Source organism: Artibeus jamaicensis, unplaced genomic scaffold, assembly GCF_021234435.1.
Source record: "Artibeus jamaicensis isolate MK-2021 breed Jamaican fruit bat unplaced genomic scaffold, CSHL_Jam_final contig_240, whole genome shotgun sequence".
Taxonomy (NCBI): Eukaryota; Metazoa; Chordata; class Mammalia; order Chiroptera; family Phyllostomidae; genus Artibeus; species Artibeus jamaicensis.
In genome coordinates, this window is record NW_026521506.1 from 16,105,112 (window position 1) to 16,125,733 (window position 20,622).

Here is a 20,622-nt window from a genome sequence, read left to right on the forward strand (position 1 = left end):
AATTTACTTCTAGTTTTATACTTAGAAAAATAAGATAAATAAAAATGTATTTATAAAGTTACTGAGAGCATTTTTATAATATTGAAATAATACAAAATATAATGCAACTATTCAACAAAAAATCTGGATTATAGTAAGACAGTCATTAAGAGTAATAGAATTTTTGGACATAAAAGTAACATACACTGAGTTTAAACAAAAGCAGGTTATGATCCTATTTTGTGGGGGGGGAAAAACCCACAAAGAAAAATATGCTGTTAAACATTTTTTAAAAGGTAATTGTTGGTGGCTTTCTTAAGACATGGTAAATTTGCCCTGGCTGGTGAGTGTATCACTGGACTAAGTGCCAACCTGGGAACCAAAGGGTGGCTGGTTTGATTCCCAGTCATGGCACATACCTGGGTTGGAGGCCAGGTCCCTGGTGGGGGGCACATGAGAGGCAGCTACACATCTGAGGTTTCTCTCCCTCCCTTCCCCTCTCTCTAAAAATAAATAAATAAAATCTTTAGAAAAAGAATAATTTTGCAAAAGACATAGTAAATGTGTCACATTATCTTTAAATATGGGTGGAGCCCTGGTTGGTGTAGCTCAGTGGATTGAGTGTGGGCTACAAACCAAAGGGTTGCCAGTTCGATTCCCAGTCAGGGCACGTGCCCGGGTTGTGGGCCAGGTCCCCGGTGAGGGCCACGTGAGAGGCAACCACACATTCATGTTTCTCTCTTTCTTCCTCCCTTCCCCTCTCTCTAAAAAGTAAATAAAATCTTTTAAAAATAAACAAATATGAGTGGAAATTTTATATGATCTTATCAAATAATAAAAATAGAACAAATTATAAAAAGACTACTTATGAGTAGAAAATTTGACTAAATTAAATGTTCTTTTTTAGTCTCTCACTTTTGGTAGAGAAAGCATTTTATTTATTTATCCACATGTGCCTAGAGTCCCATTATTTAGCACAGACAGTTTGTTACAAAATATATAATATATTTATTGTATTATAATAAGTATAACTAAATTTCTATTAGTTATAGAATTTAAGACAAAATGTTGAGATGGGAGTAGCGTATACATTTTATTTTATATATAAAATAAAATATATATACATAAATATATTACTCCTATCATACATATTTTTTAGTTTAATATATTAAACTAAATGAAAGTAATTAAAAGTATCCAATTGAAGGGAGTCTGGCAAATAATAATCTGATATACATATAACTAGGAATAAACAAAGCCAGGAATTCACCCTGGTGTGGCTTAGTGGATTGAGTACTGCCTATGAACCAAAGGGTTGCCGGTTTGATTCCCATCAGGGCACATGCCTGGGTTGTGGGCCAGGTTTCTAGTTGGGGGTGTGGGAGAGTCAACCACACAGTGATGTTTCTCTCCTTCTCTTTCCTCCTCCCTTCCTCTCCAAAAATAAATAAATAAATAAATATTTAAAAAAAGAAAAAAAAGCCAGGAATTCAAACCAAAAGATGCGCCACCAGAAAGTGAGAACATTTTAATAATCAAATGAAGAGTGATTAGAAAAGGGGATGGGTTATATTCTGGAAATGAAAAAGTGGAGAAAAAAAGAGAAAAACAAATGCTGGGATCAGTGTTAGACCTCTCCATTACTGAGGACATCTAACTACCCAATTATATGTAACCTAGAAATGAAAAAATCCACAACACTGAAAATGTGTTTTATTTTACTAACAATCTTTATGTTCTCAGTAAGACAAATACCATATAATTTCACCTATAACTGGAACCTAATCAACAAAACAAACAAACAAGCAAAACAGAACCACAGACATTGAAATTAAGAATTGACAGTAACCAGAGGGGAGCTGGGAGAGATAATGGGGGGAAGGGAAAAGTGTTTTGAAGAACATGAATGAAGGACACATGGACAAAGCCAAAGGGCACAGGGTCAAAAGAGGGGGCTGGGAATAGGTGGGGTGGGGGGAAAATGGAGACAACTGTACTTGAACAACAATAAAAAAAGCTAAAGAGCAACTCAACATTATTCTCCCACATTTTAACAACAACAAAAAGGGTGCAGTAGGAATCTTCCTTCCTTGATATTAAGTTTTTCTATACTTTTAAAATCCAGTACTTTTTACAGTACAGTGACACACTTAAGCACAGGTCAAACAACCCATAAAGATTTATAATTTAACAACCATCACCAAAATTACCTGTCTCATCCTATAAATTAACTATCGCCCAAATACTACTCTACCATGATAGAAGTCATAAAATAAATGCACAACATAAAATGTTGAATAAAATCACTCACTTTGAAGCTACTGATTCAAATTATTTTCATTCCTTACTGCAACAAATTAAGTGACACAACCTACTTTTTAACTGCAAATACTAACACTTTCCAGCTTTCTACCCTATGCCTACCTACGTACGACCTGGAGTACCTTTTCCAGGAAATGATAATGAAGCAGCACTTTTGCTCCTCACTATTGATGCTTTTGTTGGGGTGATCAGGCACATGATTAAATCATTCTCCCAAAGATCAGTGTATAGTTGCTGAACTAAATAATGAGAATAAAAATGATTCAATTTGAGACCTCACAAATAAATGCTAAGCACAATCCCCTCAAAACAACATAAACTGCTGCCAACAACTTTCCTGGCCAAAAAGTACAAGCAGTAAGAACAACACATACATAATATGAACAATACCACCTGAAAAGACTGCATTATTAGGAAAGTACCTGAATAAAGGGACAAAGGCCCCAGCATACCATGACAATAGCAATGAAGGAATCTAGATAATATACTTAAAAGAATCATACTCAACAGATAGTCTCTACGGAGCAACTCACATACGGACAAAAAAGTTAAAAATGACAAAACAATTTTGCTAACAATAATACTGATCAGTCCATTGCCAAAAACTCCAAGGGACTGACAGAATTCTTTGCTAAAAATGAATCTTGTTGTAAGTATATTGCTCCAATAAATTTTTATGCTCTTTAAGATCCCTGTGACAATGATTTTGACCTGAATCAATGAAGTAAAGAGTCTCCAGTGAGTGAATGGATTGGTATGAAACAAAAAGCAACAATAATGTTTGACAGGGGAGTCAGGGGGGGAAGGTGTTAAAGAAACTACTTCAAGAAGTATTAATTGTGAAATTTTACATGTAATAATCAGCGGGAAAAACATGCACAAAGGATGAATGTGGGGTAATGTTATGAAGCAACAGAGCAAAACTTCAAAGTTCAAAATGTGGCCGGGTATTTTGAACTTCTAAATGCACACTGATGAAATGTTTTAATGGAATCAAGTCTTCCAGTAGAAAACTCTTTCAGTATCTGCCATCTAGTTTACCAGCTTCATGAAAGACCCCTTGCTCAGATGATCACAAAACTATGTATTTCATTTAAAGATAAGCTATTCTGGCTTTGGCAGAACAAGCATGGCACCAAAGTACATTTTTAGTTAAGGATATTTTGGCTTCTAATTTTAGGAGTGATTTTTCAAGCAACTGAATGTTTACATACATATATCTCTTTTAAGTAGCAATACATATATTGCTACTTAAAAATAACCACTTTATTTTCCTTCTACATGTTCGGCTTCTGTAGGTGAATGTAATTTGCTATATATTCTACTCAAAGGTAAACATCCTTTCTGGGTTTTTTTTTTCTGGAGATGAAAAGCAAAGGAATATTATTTTTCACAAACTGCTTAAATATATTATTTGGGTACTGAGCCACTCCTTTTTTCAAACATTTTCTATCCTCTCTGCACTTGCTTATAAGCATTTAAATTTCAAATATTATATAGAGATTCTACATCCCCAAACTTAAAACTAGTTTAAATAAGTTACCTAAAATGAAATATTGAACAACAATGAAAAATGGAACAATACCACCTGAAAAGGTGGGAAAAAAACCCACAATGAGATACCACTTCTCACTGGTCAGAATGGCCATCATAAACAAATTAACAAACAACAAGTGACGGAGACAATGTGGAGAAAAGAGAACCTTAGTATATTGTTGGTGGGAGTGCAGACTGGTGCAGCCACTTGGAAAGCTGTATGGAACTTTCTCAGAAAACTAAAAATGGAACTGCCTTTTGACCCAGTCATTCCACTGCTAGGATTATATCCTAAGAATCTCAAAACACCAATTCAAAAGAACCTATGCACCCCAATGGTCATAGAAGCACAATTTACAATAGCCAAGTACTGGAAGCAACCTAGGTGCCCATCAGTAAATGAATGGATCCGAAAACTATGGTACATTTACACGATGGAATTCTATGCAGCAGAAAGAAAGGAGCTCCTACCCTTTTCAACAGCAATGGATGGACCTGGACAGCATTATGCTACATGAAATAAGCCAGGTGGTGAGGGGCAAATACCATATGATCTCACCTTTAACTGGAACATAATCGACAAAACAAATAATCAAGCAAAATATAACCAGAGACAGTGAAATAAAGAACAAACTGACAGTAACCAGAGGGGAGGAGGATGGGGGTAATGGGGGAAAGAAGGGGAAGGGTCATCAAGGAAATGTACAAAGGACCCATAAAAAAAATAAAATGAAATAAAAATATTTAGAAAATGATAAAAATTAGAAGGGTTAATATCTGATACTACCTAACATCAAATTCTCAAATTAGGAATGCACCACCTTTAATTGTGGACTTAAGCCATGACACCTATAACTAAAGTAACTTTACTTTTAACTAGTTATAACTAGTGTTATTTTTAGTTATAACTAGTATTTTTAAACAATAATGATCAGTAACATATGGTATAATAGATGTACAATTTTAGAAACTCAAACCATTCACAGAGAAAATAATCTTTTGCGTAGACACTTTTCCATTTCACTTGCAATATTCTGGTTCAGAATATTGAGAACTGTTTGTTTAAAGATAATTTCTCTTTTGAGGATCTGCAAATTAGAGCACATTACTGACAGTATAGCATCATTTGAAAATTCCTGAATTGATAACATAATTAAGCATCATGAACCACAAAGGTGTAATTGACTTATTCGGTCACATATCCTTTATCATCATACTGCAAAAAATGACAAAATGATATAGGCAGTTAATATGAGGCAGCAGTGAGCAGAAGTAGACTATTTGAATCAGCCAAGATTTTAAAACAGGGCTACCTAAAATACTATAGGTTAGACTATGAACTTCATTTGACTTTGAAATGCTCATCTCTATGTATTGAACAGGTTTCATTTCAATTTGAAGGGATGTTACAAAGGTAAGGCATTGCCAATATTGATTTTATTTTCCATGGAATGATTAATTACAACATTGATCATTTCAAGGTTAACAATATACTGACTGTACCTTTAAGCGAGTTATTTTACAAAGTATCTTCCACACATACCTTCTTGTATTAAAAAATTGTAAAGAAATAATTTTAAAATATACTTGGAATTGCTTCTTCAGTGCAATTTAAGGAATTATTATCTTCAAATTCATCACCTGTCCCTTCTCTTTACATGTCTCATTAATACAGCAAGTAGACATATTAGTAAAAGCATATCAGTGTCTGCTCAGTATACTAAAATGTAATAAATATCTCTGGAGGAAATCTTTGCTAATATGTCAAAACATCAGAGAGTGACAATCAATGCTTGTGAAACAAGATACATGAAAATGAAAGTATGTAAACATGACAATGCGATGATTTCTAAAACACTGAGTTAGTGAAATAAATTTTATTATATGTCAAGAAGGTGCTACAGAAAATCTTCCCACATTAATTTATGAATAGGTCTAGGCTGTACATAAAAGTGTTTTGGAAAAACATATTGAGGGTAATGGTGATAAGTGGATCAACTTTGTGAAACCACTGCAAGAGAAAATGTGATTCACCCAAACTGACAAACAAAAGAACCCACAGCAAATTGCTGGAAACCGTAAGTGCCCTAAAAGTACAAATAACATAATGTAAGTATGAACAAAACAAAAATTACCATATTAAAAATACAATATTTAGACAAAATGGAAATCTTTCCCACTAAGGTAACCACTTCTACAACTAATTATACTTTAAATCAGATTCAGAACCTTTTGCTGTATTGAAATTTTATAGCAATCTTCGTTGTTCTAAAAACTGTCAAGGCACTTAATAATACAAAAAAACAAAGAAACCCCTTTTTTGACTTCTGAAAAGATACTTTATTTCACATGAAATTTAAAATAATTAGCATTTAACTGTGCAAAGTGTTTCCCAATACACGTTTTTCTTATTATCTTGGGTGCTCTATTTCCTGCTTCATTATAATTTTATCAATTTTTTATTTTTTTAAACTTTTTAAAAACATTTTTTATTGTTCAAGTAAAGATGTCTCCATTTTCCCCCACCCCAGCCACCCCCTCTTCCCTAATTCAAACTATAATTACACTTTTTTTTCTAATTCATAAGGTAAAGAAGTGGTATTTCTCTTTTTTTAATTTTTTAATTTATTTTTAGAGGGGAAATGAGGGAGAGAGAAAGAAACATCAATGTGTGGTTGCCTCTCACACACCCTCTACTGGGGACCTGGACCCAGGCATGTGCCATGACTGGGAATGAAACCTCCAACCAACCCGTTAGTTCACAGGCTGGCACTCAATCCACTGAGCCACACCAGCCAGGGTGGTATTTCTCCTTTTTAATAGCTAAGTTTGAGGGAATGCTGTGGAATGTTTAGTATTTCTTTTTCCTGTCATAATCATTTCTGTTTTTATGTCCAGAAAGAAAATGGGTTTTGGGTTTGATTTATGTGTATGGATTTCCTAATCCATTTTGATTATTAATGAAAGCACCATGTGTTACAACCAGAAACGGTCACTGACACACACTCAGATAATGAATTTTAAAATAAGAAATTAAAAGGGCAAACAACCAGAGGCAAAAGGTATTTGATTTGATGTATCCATAGTAGGCAAATTCATTGGGGTCTTCACTATAAAACCAGGAAGGTAATTATACTTGCTTGTCAACTTTACAATTGTTGTGAATAACAAATATATGTGCAGCAGATCAATCTGTCCATTGCTATATATATGCTATTATTTTCCTTAAATGAGGTAATGTTTATAAAACATTGAAAATTGAATGGCTGGTTTAACTAGTCCCTAGGAAAAAGAGATTTCATTCATAGGTTAGAAGAATATGAATTAATTTTAAGATAAATTATTGTGTCACTTAGTGGCCATGACTTTTAGTCAAAATATGTTTCACTTTGGGCTACCTGAGTGTAACAAACAAATCTGATGTGATTAATACACAAGTCACAAAGAGGATTTACACTGGATATTTATATTGATATACTGATTTTACATATATGCATACATTGATATTTATTTGGTATATTGATGAAAATACAAAATGGTAATGACTATGTCCACTTTAAATCAATGTGGTGCTCTTCTGTAGTAAATCCAAATGTGGAACAATCTAAAAAATAAGTGGTACTGTTAAAATACATATAAAGAATTGATTTCATTGATTTGAAATTCAGTGGAATACATAAAATAACTACTTACTCTTGGCAACAGAATTCTGAAGACTGGAAGATGGCCCAGTTCTTTGTTTGTTTGATCCAGAAGTCTCCTGTTCTAGTTTTTCAGTAGCTACAGATCGTTTACTAACTGAAAAAAGATATAATTTTTACTGTATTCCTATTTTAAGAAAGCATCATTAGTCAAAATAAATGAGTTCATGATGTAGTTCTACAGAGCCTTAACATGGATTAATTATGTACACAACATTCACTGTCAGTCATATCTTAAAGACTATGTAAATTTAATTTAGGTTTTATGAAATCGTGTAGAATTAGTCCACATGTAGGAAAGTTTACAGTACATCAATAGTAAACAAGACAGACTTATTTATTTTAAAAACAAATAAGCAAAATATAACCAAAGACACTGAAATAGATAATAGGCTGACAGGGACCAGAGGGGAGAAGGGACGGAATTTCAGGGGAAAAAGGGGAAAGATTTACAGGAATTAGTGTAAAGGACACATGGACAACAACTAAGGGGGGTGGAAATGGGAGGGAGGTGGGGAGTACTGGGGTGGGGGGGCTGAGATGGGAGTAAAAGACAGAACACTGTACTTAAATAACAAATAAAATAAATTTTTTTTTAAATTTAAAAAACATGCACTGGAAAAAGTGTGTCAAGCTTATTTATTATTAATCATTTTATACTAATTAAAAGTTTAACTGGTAAGGTTTTGCATATCCTGGATAAAATAAAGTTATAAAATTTTTACCTGTTTCTTTCGCAATCTCCCAACACAGGTGAAATACTGTGCATGCAGAAGAGTACATGACAGCATTTTCATTTAAGATACAAAATTCGAATCTGCGTTGTAAATGCAACCTTACACTAACAGCCAATATTTAAATATAAGCATGAATGAACTTAAAGTTTAAATGCTGTTTGTATTAATTACCCATTTTGCTTTCAGAGGTCACTGTCATAGAGCCTTCCCATCTTTTCATACGTTCAATATAGTTGTTGCGCTCCAACGTACGAGAGACAACGGCTTTGAATCTCTCCTTAAAATAAATAAGTAAAATTAAGTAAATGCCAACAATGTTTACATATTCCTTTTAGTGTTTAGTATAACTGTAATCTGTGGGTTATAAAACAACACCATCACCAAATTTTTTATCAGGCAGAATCTTTTTTGTATCAGGTAAGTTAAAAATAGACATGTCTCAGTTTATTAATCAATATTAGTGCTTCTCTTGAATAACTAGATTTTAATCTTAGGAATCTGAATTGAAGAACTGTGCTTTCCTCTGCTTATGTCATTAAGAATTTAGAATCACGTTTATAGCCTCTTGCTACCAATTAGAGAAGACTAAGGGGACCAATTTTGTGTTTACTAATCATACCTTATGTTTTATTATTTTCCTGCTTTAATTTCCCCTCTGCTTGAATCCCTCAAACATACATCATGTGGTTGTAGTATGTATTTTTTAATATACCTGAAATTCTTTGTTAGAACAAGGCAGGAAAAAAATCAACTAACACACATGACATAAAATCTATGCCACAGTCATCCATTGTACCCACATTTATAGCATCTTAAATTCTGGTGTTACATAATCCAGTTTTTTAAAAGATAATTGATGTGCTTGTCTTGACCTCAAGTTTAATGTGAACTTCTTAGGATAACAACTACACAAATGTCAATGCCACATGATGACAAAATGAAAGCACTGCCAGAAATAAGATGGTTTTCTTTACTTAGATATTTTTCAGGCCTATGCTGTAACATATCATGGGTTATACTAAGGTAAGCAAATTAACTTCAGGGCTAGCTTTTCTATTTTTCCCTGACAACCACCGTTTCTTAGCAACATCATCCTTGTAATGTTCCCACCATTTCTCTGAGGGCAAAAAGGGTAAACATACTAGGCAGATGGAGAATTGGCTGTATCCTCTCAGAAGAGTAGCAACTGCAATTATTAATGTTTTTCATAAAATGTATGTAAGGTTAATATTTTAAAATTATATTTTCTAACAGAAAATTGTTCCAAATTACTCAGAAACCCAGAAAGTATAATGAACACTAAAATCAAAGATTAATCTTATATTAATAGAACATTACTGATTCCTAAAAATTCCATCCTGCTGTTTCCATCCAAATGAACTTGTGCTCACAGGTTCCTTCTTGCATCTGTGACTCAGATATACCATATTTTGCTGTGTACAATATGCACCCATGGCTCAAAATTTCAGGGAAAATCATTTAATTTTTTAATTCAATTTTTTAAAAGATTTTATTTGTTTATCTTTAGAGGGAAAGGGAGAGAAATAGTAATGTATGGTTGCTTCTCATGTGTCCCCTGCTGGGAACTGGCCTGCAACCCAGGCACATGCCCCGACTAGGAATCGAACAGCAATCCTTTGGTTCCCAAGGCCAGCCCTCAATCCATTGAGCTACAGCAGTAAGGGGTAATTCAGTTTTTTTAATTTTATATTTAGATACTGGTTTTCTGTATTAGAAAGGATTTTTTAGCATTTTTGAACATGTTATGGTACAAGAAATTTTATATAATAAGTAATTACAAAACACAAGAACAGATAAAAGGAGGTACCTCACTACCCATGGATAATGTGCATCCTTATTTTTCCCTCAGAAATTTGGACACAAAAAGTGCGCATTACACAAGGCAAAATATGGTATCTCCTGTGGCCATTCCTCAGCACCAGGAATTTGGGTTTTTCCCTTGATCTACCTATAGCCTACTTAAAATGTCCCATGGTCCCTGCTGTAATCCCCCACGTGAGCTCTCTGGGGTCGATACTCTTTGGCTCTGGTTTCTTGTCTTTCTGCCTCTTTTCTCACGATGTCTCTGGCTCCCTTTCTGTCTGCTGTGTCATTCTGTTGCATTCTCCTCTATATTCTCCCAGATTCCTCTTTCCCTAAGATGGTATTTTTTTCTCTCAGTCCTTGGGACTGCCTCTCTCCTCCACTCTGGCCCACTCTGCACACACAGTTTTCTGTTTTACTTTCTTTGGTTCTCTGTCTTTTTAAAAAATATTTTACTTATTTATCTTTAGAGGGGAAGGGAAGGACAGAGGGAGAGAAACATCAATGTATGGTTGCCTTTCATGCGTCCTCTGCTGGGAACTGGCCTGCAGGGAACCGGCCTGCAACCCCGGCATGTGCCCTGACTGGGAATCGAACCGCGATTGTCTGGTTCGCAGGCCCGCGCTCAATCCACTGAGCTACACCAGCCAGGGCTTCTTTTCTTAATTTATATTCTCTTTCTCTCTTCCCTTCTTTCTCTTCAACATAGATAAGTAAATTAAGGACATATTTCACAGAGAAAAACTAAGTGACAGAACTTCTAAATGAGAGTCCATCAACTATTGAATTGCAAAAAAAAGAGCACAAGCAATTCCTGGGAAAAAGTTCAAAAAGACAGAGAAAGTGGTAATGGATTACGAATGGGGAAGAAATGGCACAAAGACAGTCCTAGAATAAGGAAGATCCACAGACGGAGGCAAAAGCTGGGGGTGAGGCATGTGCCAGAGCAACTGTGTGCAGAAGGAATGAGGAAAAGACGGGCATCACAGAGAAAGACACAGAGAAGAGTGCTCGTGGGAGAGAAATGGAACCAAAGAGAAAAAGGAGAAAAAGAAATGTAAAACTTAGAGCAACCTAGAAAAAAAGAGAAAGATAAAAGCCCACATACTAAGGGAACAACAGGCAGAAGGTACAGAGATGAGAAGAGAAAAAGAGGCACGCTAAAACAAAGGAAGAAAACTGAGGCACATAAAACAGAGAAAGAACCAGAAGACAGACTAAGACTTATTTAGGGACACCCAAGAGTCACTGGAATGAAGAAAAGAGAATGCCAGCAAGAAAGAGAAGGGTGTCACAGAGAATTTGCCAGAGTCAGAAGAAAGAGTCAATTTACTCAGAGTAAAGTAGTACAATGAACTACAAGAGAAAAATTTGGTGTCAGACAGAATCATATAGAACAAGACAGGGAGCCAGATGTCTATGTATAAATAATAAAAGAAATTAGGCAGAGAGGGACAGAAGGGAAAAAGAGAGGGCATCACAAAGACGGTGACTCATACTAAAAAGTGCCAAAGTCACTAACTGAGTCTAAAAAGGAAAAGAGAGCAGTGGGTCACAAAACAACAGAGAAAAAAAGGGAATGTGAAGAACATGAGGGAGAGGGCCAGGGAGAGTGTGTGCACACACAAGAGGGAGTCAGGGAAATGTGTAAGAGAGAAGTGCTTGGGGCTGGCTGGGGCTCAGCCATTCAATCAGAGTTGTAGTTGGGAGAAGTAAGCCTGTCAGATGGGGCCCTGGGAGGGAGGGCCAAATAGTGGGTCTGTGCATATTAGGAATCAGGTCACTGAAAACTTTTTGGTAGAAGAGAGCTACTCAGAGCAAACCCCGGGCCCCAGGCACCCTACGTGCCATGTCCTGAAGGTGGACAGGTGTCTTGTTTTAAGATCTGCAAGGCTCCTCTTTACCTCAAGCCCATGGTTCTCAACACCCAGAATGTGACTGGGACAGGAACAAGAGGCTCCAATATTGAAGGGAAGAAAGGAAGAATTGGCATTTGTTCCCTTTCCACAGGTTGGACCAGTAAAGGCAGAGAAGCTTTAAAAAAAGTATTCCAGATCCGGGCAACACAGTGTATCATCTAATTTAACAGTCTAGAAAAATATGTACCTTATCTTCTCGTAGTTTTTGTTTTCTTTTTTCTTCTGCAGATATTCTTCGCTGTTCATCTTTCTGCTTTTGTTCTCGCAGCTTTCGCTGTTTTTCTTCCATCTGTTTTTCATACTGGATCTTGGCCTTTCTTTCTTTTTCAAGGAGTTGCATTTCTTTAGTAGCTGGAATATTCCAAATACAAGGTGTAGGAGCCAAGAAAATATTGAAAGTTTTTCACATTACATACAGAGGAGAAAATTAATATATCTCATCTCTTTCTTAAAAATAATCTGTGCTAATCATTTTATTTAATCGTTTAAGAAAAATAATCTTAAAAATAAAATGACTAATAAACTAAACATTTATTTTATGAGCGAACACAGGTGCATTTTCGCTGGGTGTTCATTTAACTCCACACAACTAAATTAACTTAGATGACTTTCATCCTGTCTGAACAAAAATTCCAATTAAAGTTTCATCCATGATATTTCTGATGAGTTGAGAGCTGAAGTGAAACCCCACCCAATAAACACGGCGTACACTAAAATAAGAATTTTTTTTTAAAAACACAGGACCAGAGTGTGTTTTTTCCTCTTCAACTAGGAAACTTCTTTCAAAGGCCTCATCTATACAGACCATATTGATCATGCCAGTTCATTGGCTTAGTCACATACCACATTTTGATCTTTGCCTATATTCAAATTTCCCCTTTGCTTAAGCATCTATACAGTTGTAAAATAGTCTCCGGCTTACAGCTAGGAAGAAAGAGCTCCTCACCAAATTGTTTTGGTGTTCCATTTGAATAAAATTGAGCACTAGTATTGTCAGTGTATTTACAGGACCAGAGGAGAGAAATACACAGCTGAAAATGCATGCTCTCAGGGTATATACAGAAAAATTACTCTTTTATATCCCAGTTGATTCAAAGTTACACTTGAGAAGCATAGCAATCAGTGAAAGATACCATATCCACTAAGAATTCCTAGCAACTTCATTTACATGTTTAGTATCATTTTGCCAAGTCCCACTGCTTATTTCTACAAATGTTGAATATATATTCATACCTTAGTTTTCAGAAAATTAAAGTTAATAGTAATTACTACTTCAAAAATTAAAACAATTTAGTCAAATATTTTATGTGCCTTCTCTAATTTAGTATAAATATTTAATCCAATATAATGCATACTATAAAAAGTGTGATCTATCATATAAACAGCTCAGGAAAAGTAAGTAAAGCTACTTTGTAAATATGGAATTTAACATAAAATTCATTCATTTCGATTTTTTTAAAAGTCTGAAATATACCATCTTGTTGTCTTCTTTTTTCTTCTCTGCGCTCCTTTGCTAATTGTTGTTTTATATCATTTTTAAGCACAGATCCATCTGTTACTAAAAAAAGAATATGGGTAGACATCAATTGGATATAAAATTTTAATGAGATGACACTTGGACATCTATCAGAGCATTCTAGAAATTATACCTGGTTTAAATGGTAATCTTGTATTTGAGGATCGGAATGAGGACACGCTAAACCGATGCTGACTGCGTTTCTCTGGAGCAATGGCATTGGTGGCAGTATCTAAAATACAGGGAGATAAAGGGAGGGGTTAGATACTGAGAACAAATAGCTAACACAAAGATCCTCAAAGTACAAAGTGTATCTTTGATGCTAAAAGATAGTGCATCTTCCATAAGTCATGATGGGTTAATCTGAGTCAACAACAAAGATATACTGAGTTCATCATGTTCAACAACAATGTCACAAAAAATAAGTGTCTACTGTGGATGAGACAGCATATCTGTGGACATAAAGAGAATTGTTAATGGGAGTAGCAGCACAAGTTTGTGAATGAGCAGAATCTACCGATTAATAGCTTTCAAAAATGTGTCAGACAAGACATTACACCAAGTACAATACTAAAAAAAACAGGTGGTAAGGAATTGGAAAAAATGTTTCACCATAAACTGGGAATTTCAAAAACATTTGGAGTTCATGGATCTTAATTTGGAAGCAAAAATGTCAACAGTGAGATCCTCAGAGACTGGGCCCAACATTAAGAAGTACATTTATAAATGGCCTAGATTCAGGGGCTTTCTGCCCTGTGTGCAGTCACTTAAACTGCTTTGAAAAATTAGCACTACCTGACCCTCCCAGCCCCCACTCCCAGAGGGTGGGACCCAGGCCTTTGCAGTTGCTAAAAGCTCTATTCTGATGCACAATGAAGGTGAAGAAGCACTCAAGGAATTTCCAACAAGATGGTATTACTCTAGGATTAAAGAACCACCACCACCAACCCCCCCACAACAACTCTTAGAAAACAGTATGGCCATTACCAGAGGCAGAGGGGAAGATAGAAAAGGGTAAATGGAGAATGAATGGTGATGGAAGGAGACTTGACTTTCGGTGGTGAGCACACACTACAATATACAGATGATATATTATAGAAGAGAATTGTACACCTGAAACATATAATTTTATTAACCAATGTCAGCCAAAAAATTCAATAGGAAAAAAACAAGTCAAACAAACAAAACATAAATTACACAATACAAATTTACATATGACTTGTGTAAACAGGTAGAAAAGCAATAAACTTCAGTAAGGGGGATGGGGGTTGGGTGGAAAAGATGAAGGGGAATACAGTCAATAATAGCGTGGTAAGTTTTCACAGTGACAAATGATTACTAGATTTAGTGTGGTGTTCACATTGCAAGGCATAAAAATGATGACTAGTATTATACATCTGAAACCAATATAATGTTATATACCAACTATTATTAAATCTAAAAAGTAAAAACTTTAATAGGGGTGAAATATAAGGGGAGCACAATTTGAGGGAAAGTAAGAAAAACTTAAAATTCTAGGGTGATACACATACAAGTCATTATAGAGGATTCCCTGAAACTTTTAGTTACAGGTACGGCTGTTTCTAAAATGCCCCACACTACTGGGCATCTTAAGGAAGGTTCTGGAGAATAACAATAAAAATTCTCTTCTATCTTATAAAAAAGCACAAGAAATATGGCCCTGTGATACTGCCTACACTTCTGGTTTCTATATATCAAGGAAAATATAACAGCTGAAGATGGGCAGTGAAAATAATTAAGGGGATACAGGTGCTCTCCTTGTACTTAATAGAATGAATGGACTCTGAGATGTCTGTTGCCACTGGGACATCTGAGAGTCATTTTATAGAGTAACCTTGAAAGTCACATCACAATGCTGCCATAGGGATCACCATTTCAAAAAGGAAACAGGATTTTTTTTTACCCCAGAGACCTAACAGCTCAGATAATACATGACCTAGCTAAACTGGAAGATTAGACTCTTCCCACCTTCCTCAATAATTCAACTACTGCCAATTATGTAGACCACAATTGCCCTTAGAATTTGAGTACTACTGTATTAAGAAAAACTCTTAAATGGAATCTATAAATTAAGCCCTCCTACATACCCTCTCCCACTCACAATATTTCTATGTGAGCAAAGAGAAAATCAGTAGTTTTTGCACATTTGATTTTCTTAGAAATCCTAAGGAAAGTTCATATTTTGGCACAATTTAGCCAACCAAAAGGGCAATTTCTCTCAAAATGCTCAATTTTACTAGATTCACAAACCTTTTTCAATTTTTTCATTGTTCAGGTACAGTTGTCTCCATTTCCCCCCACCATTCCCCACTACCCCAGCCATCCCCACCTCCCACTCTCCATCCTATCCACCCTTTTAGCTTTGTCCATGTGTCCTTTATACATGTTCCTTGATGACCCCTCCCCCTTCCCCCCCATTATTCCCTCCCACCTCCCCTCTGGTTACTGTCAGTTCGTTCTTAACTTCACACAAAACAAACAAGCAAGCAAAATATAACCAGATTCATACATCTTACTAAAGTGAAGTAACCTTAGAATTAGCTGTGTTGAGAATAATGAACCAAATCATATAAGGCTCATGTGGTAACATTACATCAAATCTGATTTTTAGATCTTTATATCCAAATTCCTACTGGCAAGATATACATTCGCTAAAATGGCAGGCTCCAAAAATTATTTCAAAGCTCCAGGCAATGGGGCAAAGCCTTTATGTCTGGATTTACTCAACTCTGGAATGACAGGATTTAGTTACCATTTTAAAAGTATCACTTAAAAGTATCCACTAAGGTACAGGAAGCATACTACTGTATTTCTGTAGTTCTTCTACTAACTCTAAATCCCAAATTAAGGTTAAAAGTTACCTTGCCTACAGATTAAATTTAAAAAATGTACAGAGTTTATTACTGAAACTGAATTGTGAATCTTTGTTATGGTACTTTCCTAAAAACTGCCATTAACAAATAATGTATATCACTTCACCACATATGAAGTTCTATTTGTGTTAGTTCATTAAATTCTCATAACAATCCTATACAGTGGTTATTATTGTTTTTCCCATTTTTTAACAGATGAGAAAACTGAAGCTAAACATAACTTTCCCAGATCACATAGGTAGTTAGTAATGGTCCAGAACTTGTTTCAATTGTAGATTAAGAAGCAACTTTACACCCTGCCGCGTGTCCTGGCTGGTGTGAGGCTGATATAGGTTGGTGGAATGAGTGCCAGCCTGCAAACCAAAGGGTCACTGATTCGATTCCTGATCAGGGCACTTGCCTCAGTTTCTGGCCAGGTCCCCGGTTGGGGGTGGGCAAGAGGCAACCAGTTGACATCAATGATTCTCTCTACCTCTCTTTCTCCCTCCCTTCCTCTCTCTCTAAAAATAAATAAAATAAAATCTTTAAAAGAAGGAAGCACATTCACTTTGAAATCTTATATAATCACGAAGGACCAGACTGTACTAAACTTGTATTAACCTCTGTATGATTTAGTTCATTATTCCCACTAAGATTACTTCTGTTTAAAATATCACAAAAAAAGAAATTAAGACCTAAATGTATAAAGTTGACTCAACAAGGAATAAATAAAATATACTTTGAAAAATACAGCAGTAGAAAGATTTTAAAATAAAGCATTTACAATTTTTTAAAAGATGGCACAATTATACTGTGGCTAAGACTGGACTATGTTTAAAAACTAAGTGTAAAAGATATTACAAGAAGCCCTAGCTGGTGTGGCTCAGTGGACTGAGCAGCGGCGTGTAATCCAAAAGGTAGCAGGTTCGATTCCCGGTCCGGGCACATGCCTGGGTTGCAGGTTTGGTTCCCATTTGGGGGTATGTGAGAGGCAACCAGTGTTTCTCTCACACATCGATCTTTCTACCCTTCTTTCTCCCTCCCTTCCCCTCTCTCTAAAATAAATAAGTAAAATCTTTTTTAAAAGGTATTACAAGAAAAAATCATTCTCCTACAGGGAATCATCCTATCTAGGCCAATATAAGGTTTAGAATGAAATGAACCAGAAATTGGCATCACTAGGATGCCATAGTTAAGAATGCTTACACTTAATAGGTTTTTGAAAGATGTCATTGAAATTATGAAGCCCCTTTAGGGCATAAAACACTTGAGCTCATTACTGACTTCAACAAATTGAAAATTTCTGCTTCTCTCTGCCTCCCCTTCCTCAACACACACACATACACATAATCACATACATACACACACAATCAGTATCACTATAGTTCTGCTCCACTGAGCCAACTAAATGCAAAACAGGAACAACAGTTCATGCCAACTAGTTAAGAATGGCAATAATCTTCTAAGGCTGCACACAAGCACAATAGCCCCCAAATGCTTAATCCCATGAGATGTCAATGATAAATATGCCCATAGGTATTCAGCAATTCTATATGGTCTGCCACAGATGTTACTCTAGAATCCCTCTCAGAATTCAACATAAAATCTGTAGCCCTACCAGCCCATGACCTTTCTTCCCCAAGATCCTTTCTTCTGTACTCATCAGAAATATTAGAATGCATAAACTAGTACTTTTATTAGGTAAAAAAGGGCACAGATTGAAAAACTGACTGACCAGGTTTTTTATTGTTATAAAAGGGCTATGGTTGTGGCAGAGAACCATACTATGGTACAGATTAATAGATTTAGTGCTACTCACTGCTATTGGGACAACAGAATAAAAATAACCGAATACCAGAGTGGCAAAACATTCCACTGACTCTCTGCCCCCTTCAGGAAATGCTGACACCAGGAGGGCAGTTCTGATCTAGCGTGCGATGCTTTCAGTTTCCAATTTAAAATGGGCACCAAGGATGTCAATGAGGCATCTGTTTAAAGCATTTTTGCGTGGCTTTTTAAATTTTTAGTTTGAAATACTGTCAATTCAAGCAACTGTCTTAAACATTTTCAAACACTTTTCAACATTTAATATACAAATGTTTAGGGAGATTATCTACAACACTGGTTAATTTAAATCAATGATATAAACCAGTGTCATAGAGCCTTGGGTGTTCATAAGGAATAAAACAATCTGAATTTATTGCATACTCATTCTCTAGAGACAGAAATGAGTTTTTCTCCTGATGGAACGATAAAAGTGTATTATGCTTCTAACATTCTTTGCAGAGTTGATTCAAAGCGTTTTCAAGTAATATAAAGCTTCCCAATCGTAACCAATCTAAATTAATTTTTCAACTGCAAAGGAAAAAAATCCCCTAAGGATTTCAATAAAATCAATATGATGGTTTTATTCAACCGCTCATGGTGGAGGAAACTAGCCTGGGAAGTGGCAAAAAGCAACCTCCCACAAGCTAGAAATACTATCTCGCTCAGGTGGTGGAACAGTATCCTGAGCCAAACAATTGGCTGACAAATTTTACAAAATTAACGATTTTTTGGGGGGAGGGCGCCTTTTTGGCGATGGGGTCAGTTTAGGAGAAGCATTCAAATCAGTTCAGCCTAGGGTCTGCAACATGTCCCAGAGAAGGTGACATCTTGGCAAAGTCGTGTGAATTAGGAGGAATAGCCAGCCAACCGACCTTGACCAGGAGGGTGCCAGAAGTAAGCTTTGGAAGAGAGGCAAAGACTGAGACCGTGGGAAAGAATCAGAGCGCGAACGCCCTGGGTAGAAAGAAAACTGCAACCACCGATGCCTCGAAGGGCTATCCTCGGCCGCGGAGGCGGTCTCGGCGCACCGGGTGCTGGAGGGCGCCAGCACCTCCCCGACGGACGCCGAGTCCGCTGCCGCGGTTGCGCGAGCGCATGTCGCCCCCCAAGAGCAGGCAGGGCTCGGGACCGGCCGCGGGGTCCAGGGTTCCAGGCCACCCCCTGCCCAGCATCCCGTTAGTTCCGTTGCGTCCCTCGCGCGGGGTTCGGCCGTTGGCGGCTGTCCGTTTCCCCTTGCGTCCTTGTCCCACCACAAGTCCCCGTCCCAGGTTGGCTTTTGCGGGAGTGGTGAGAGAACCGGACAGAACCAGGCGACTCCGGGGCAAAGTTTTCTGGTGCCCACCGAGCCGCTTCGGTGATCTCCGGGGCCACAGAAAACCTGGCTCCCACGCAGCCCGAGCCCCCGCACCCTCCTCTCTCCGGGAACCGCCACCGCCCGCTCACCCAGGCGTTCCCGCATCCCTCTCAGGTATGTGCGGCTACCGCTGGCGGCACGCTCCGCCATCTTCCGAACAGTCGAGCCCTAAGCCGCTAAGAGCGCTTTGGCCACAGTGCGCAGACTCTTGCTCGGCCGCCTCTGTGGCTCGGACCCCGATATCAGAGGGCGGGGCGGGGTGGGGTGGCACGGCGGACCCCTCCGGCCCCGCCTATCTGGGACCGCCGAAGTGAGCCGCGCCGCTCTCCACCCCTCATCTCCCGACCTGTTGGGCAGCGACCACCTACTGTAAACAAACCCTCGCCTACGTACCCCGCTCTCCCCTCCCCCTCCATTGTGGGGGGCCAGCCATTCATCACGCGGCTTGGCCATCTAACATTCTATTTCTCATCACTTCTACCTGGCAACACAGTAACATTCTTTCTTCCCTTCACTCATTCGTTCTTTTAGGGAGCTTGTACTGAGTGCCTTCTGGGTGCGCTTGTATCACGAGTTTGCTAGTCTTTGAAACACTACACAGAGAAAGGCCCAAATTGGGGGGAAGGGGCCCAGGGAAAGGTTGGGAAAGACAGGTTCCTGTGAGGTGCTAGGGATCTGAACTTGGGCTGAGACTTTCTTAAACTGTTGCAGAATAAATCATGACACTGTTAGGTCTCAAAATTGCACAAATTATCTTTGGGGTGCTTGTGAGTCTTTAAATTGAAGGAGAGGACTTGCATTAATCTCTCCAGACTTTGGGGGAGGTACTTGAGGTTTGCAGAATGTTCCCCCTACCCCCCCCCTTTGCTCACAAGGAAAAGCTTCATTGGCTGGATGCGCCTTTGAGGGGAAGACATCATTTTCATGGGTGGTTGCCTGTGCAAAGTGGAGTCACCCCCTTTATTAGTGTGGTGTGGCATATGGTTGCTTGTTGGGAACAGTTTATCCATGGGATCCTAGGATGGGACAGGAGA

At 37.4% G+C, this 20,622-nt stretch overlaps 1 protein-coding gene across 2 annotated transcripts in view; it reads right to left on the reverse strand.

The window, feature by feature from the left end:
- The window catches only part of MAP7D3 (MAP7 domain containing 3), a 33,007-nt gene extending 13,082 nt beyond the window's left edge, over window positions 1-19,925 (reverse strand). For both annotated transcript variants that reach the window (XM_037142227.2, XM_037142226.2), the window contains exons 1-6: window positions 19,678-19,925; window positions 13,668-13,766; window positions 13,493-13,576; window positions 12,206-12,369; window positions 8,447-8,552; window positions 7,531-7,635 (exon numbers count right to left, since the gene is read on the reverse strand). In XM_037142227.2, coding sequence (XP_036998122.2) covers window positions 7,531-7,635; window positions 8,447-8,552; window positions 12,206-12,369; window positions 13,493-13,576; window positions 13,668-13,766; window positions 19,678-19,738 — 619 coding nt within the window. In that variant the 5' untranslated portion in view covers window positions 19,739-19,925. The remainder of the gene's footprint in view (window positions 1-7,530; window positions 7,636-8,446; window positions 8,553-12,205; window positions 12,370-13,492; window positions 13,577-13,667; window positions 13,767-19,677) is intronic.
- Between the last annotated feature and the right edge of the window lie 697 nt (window positions 19,926-20,622).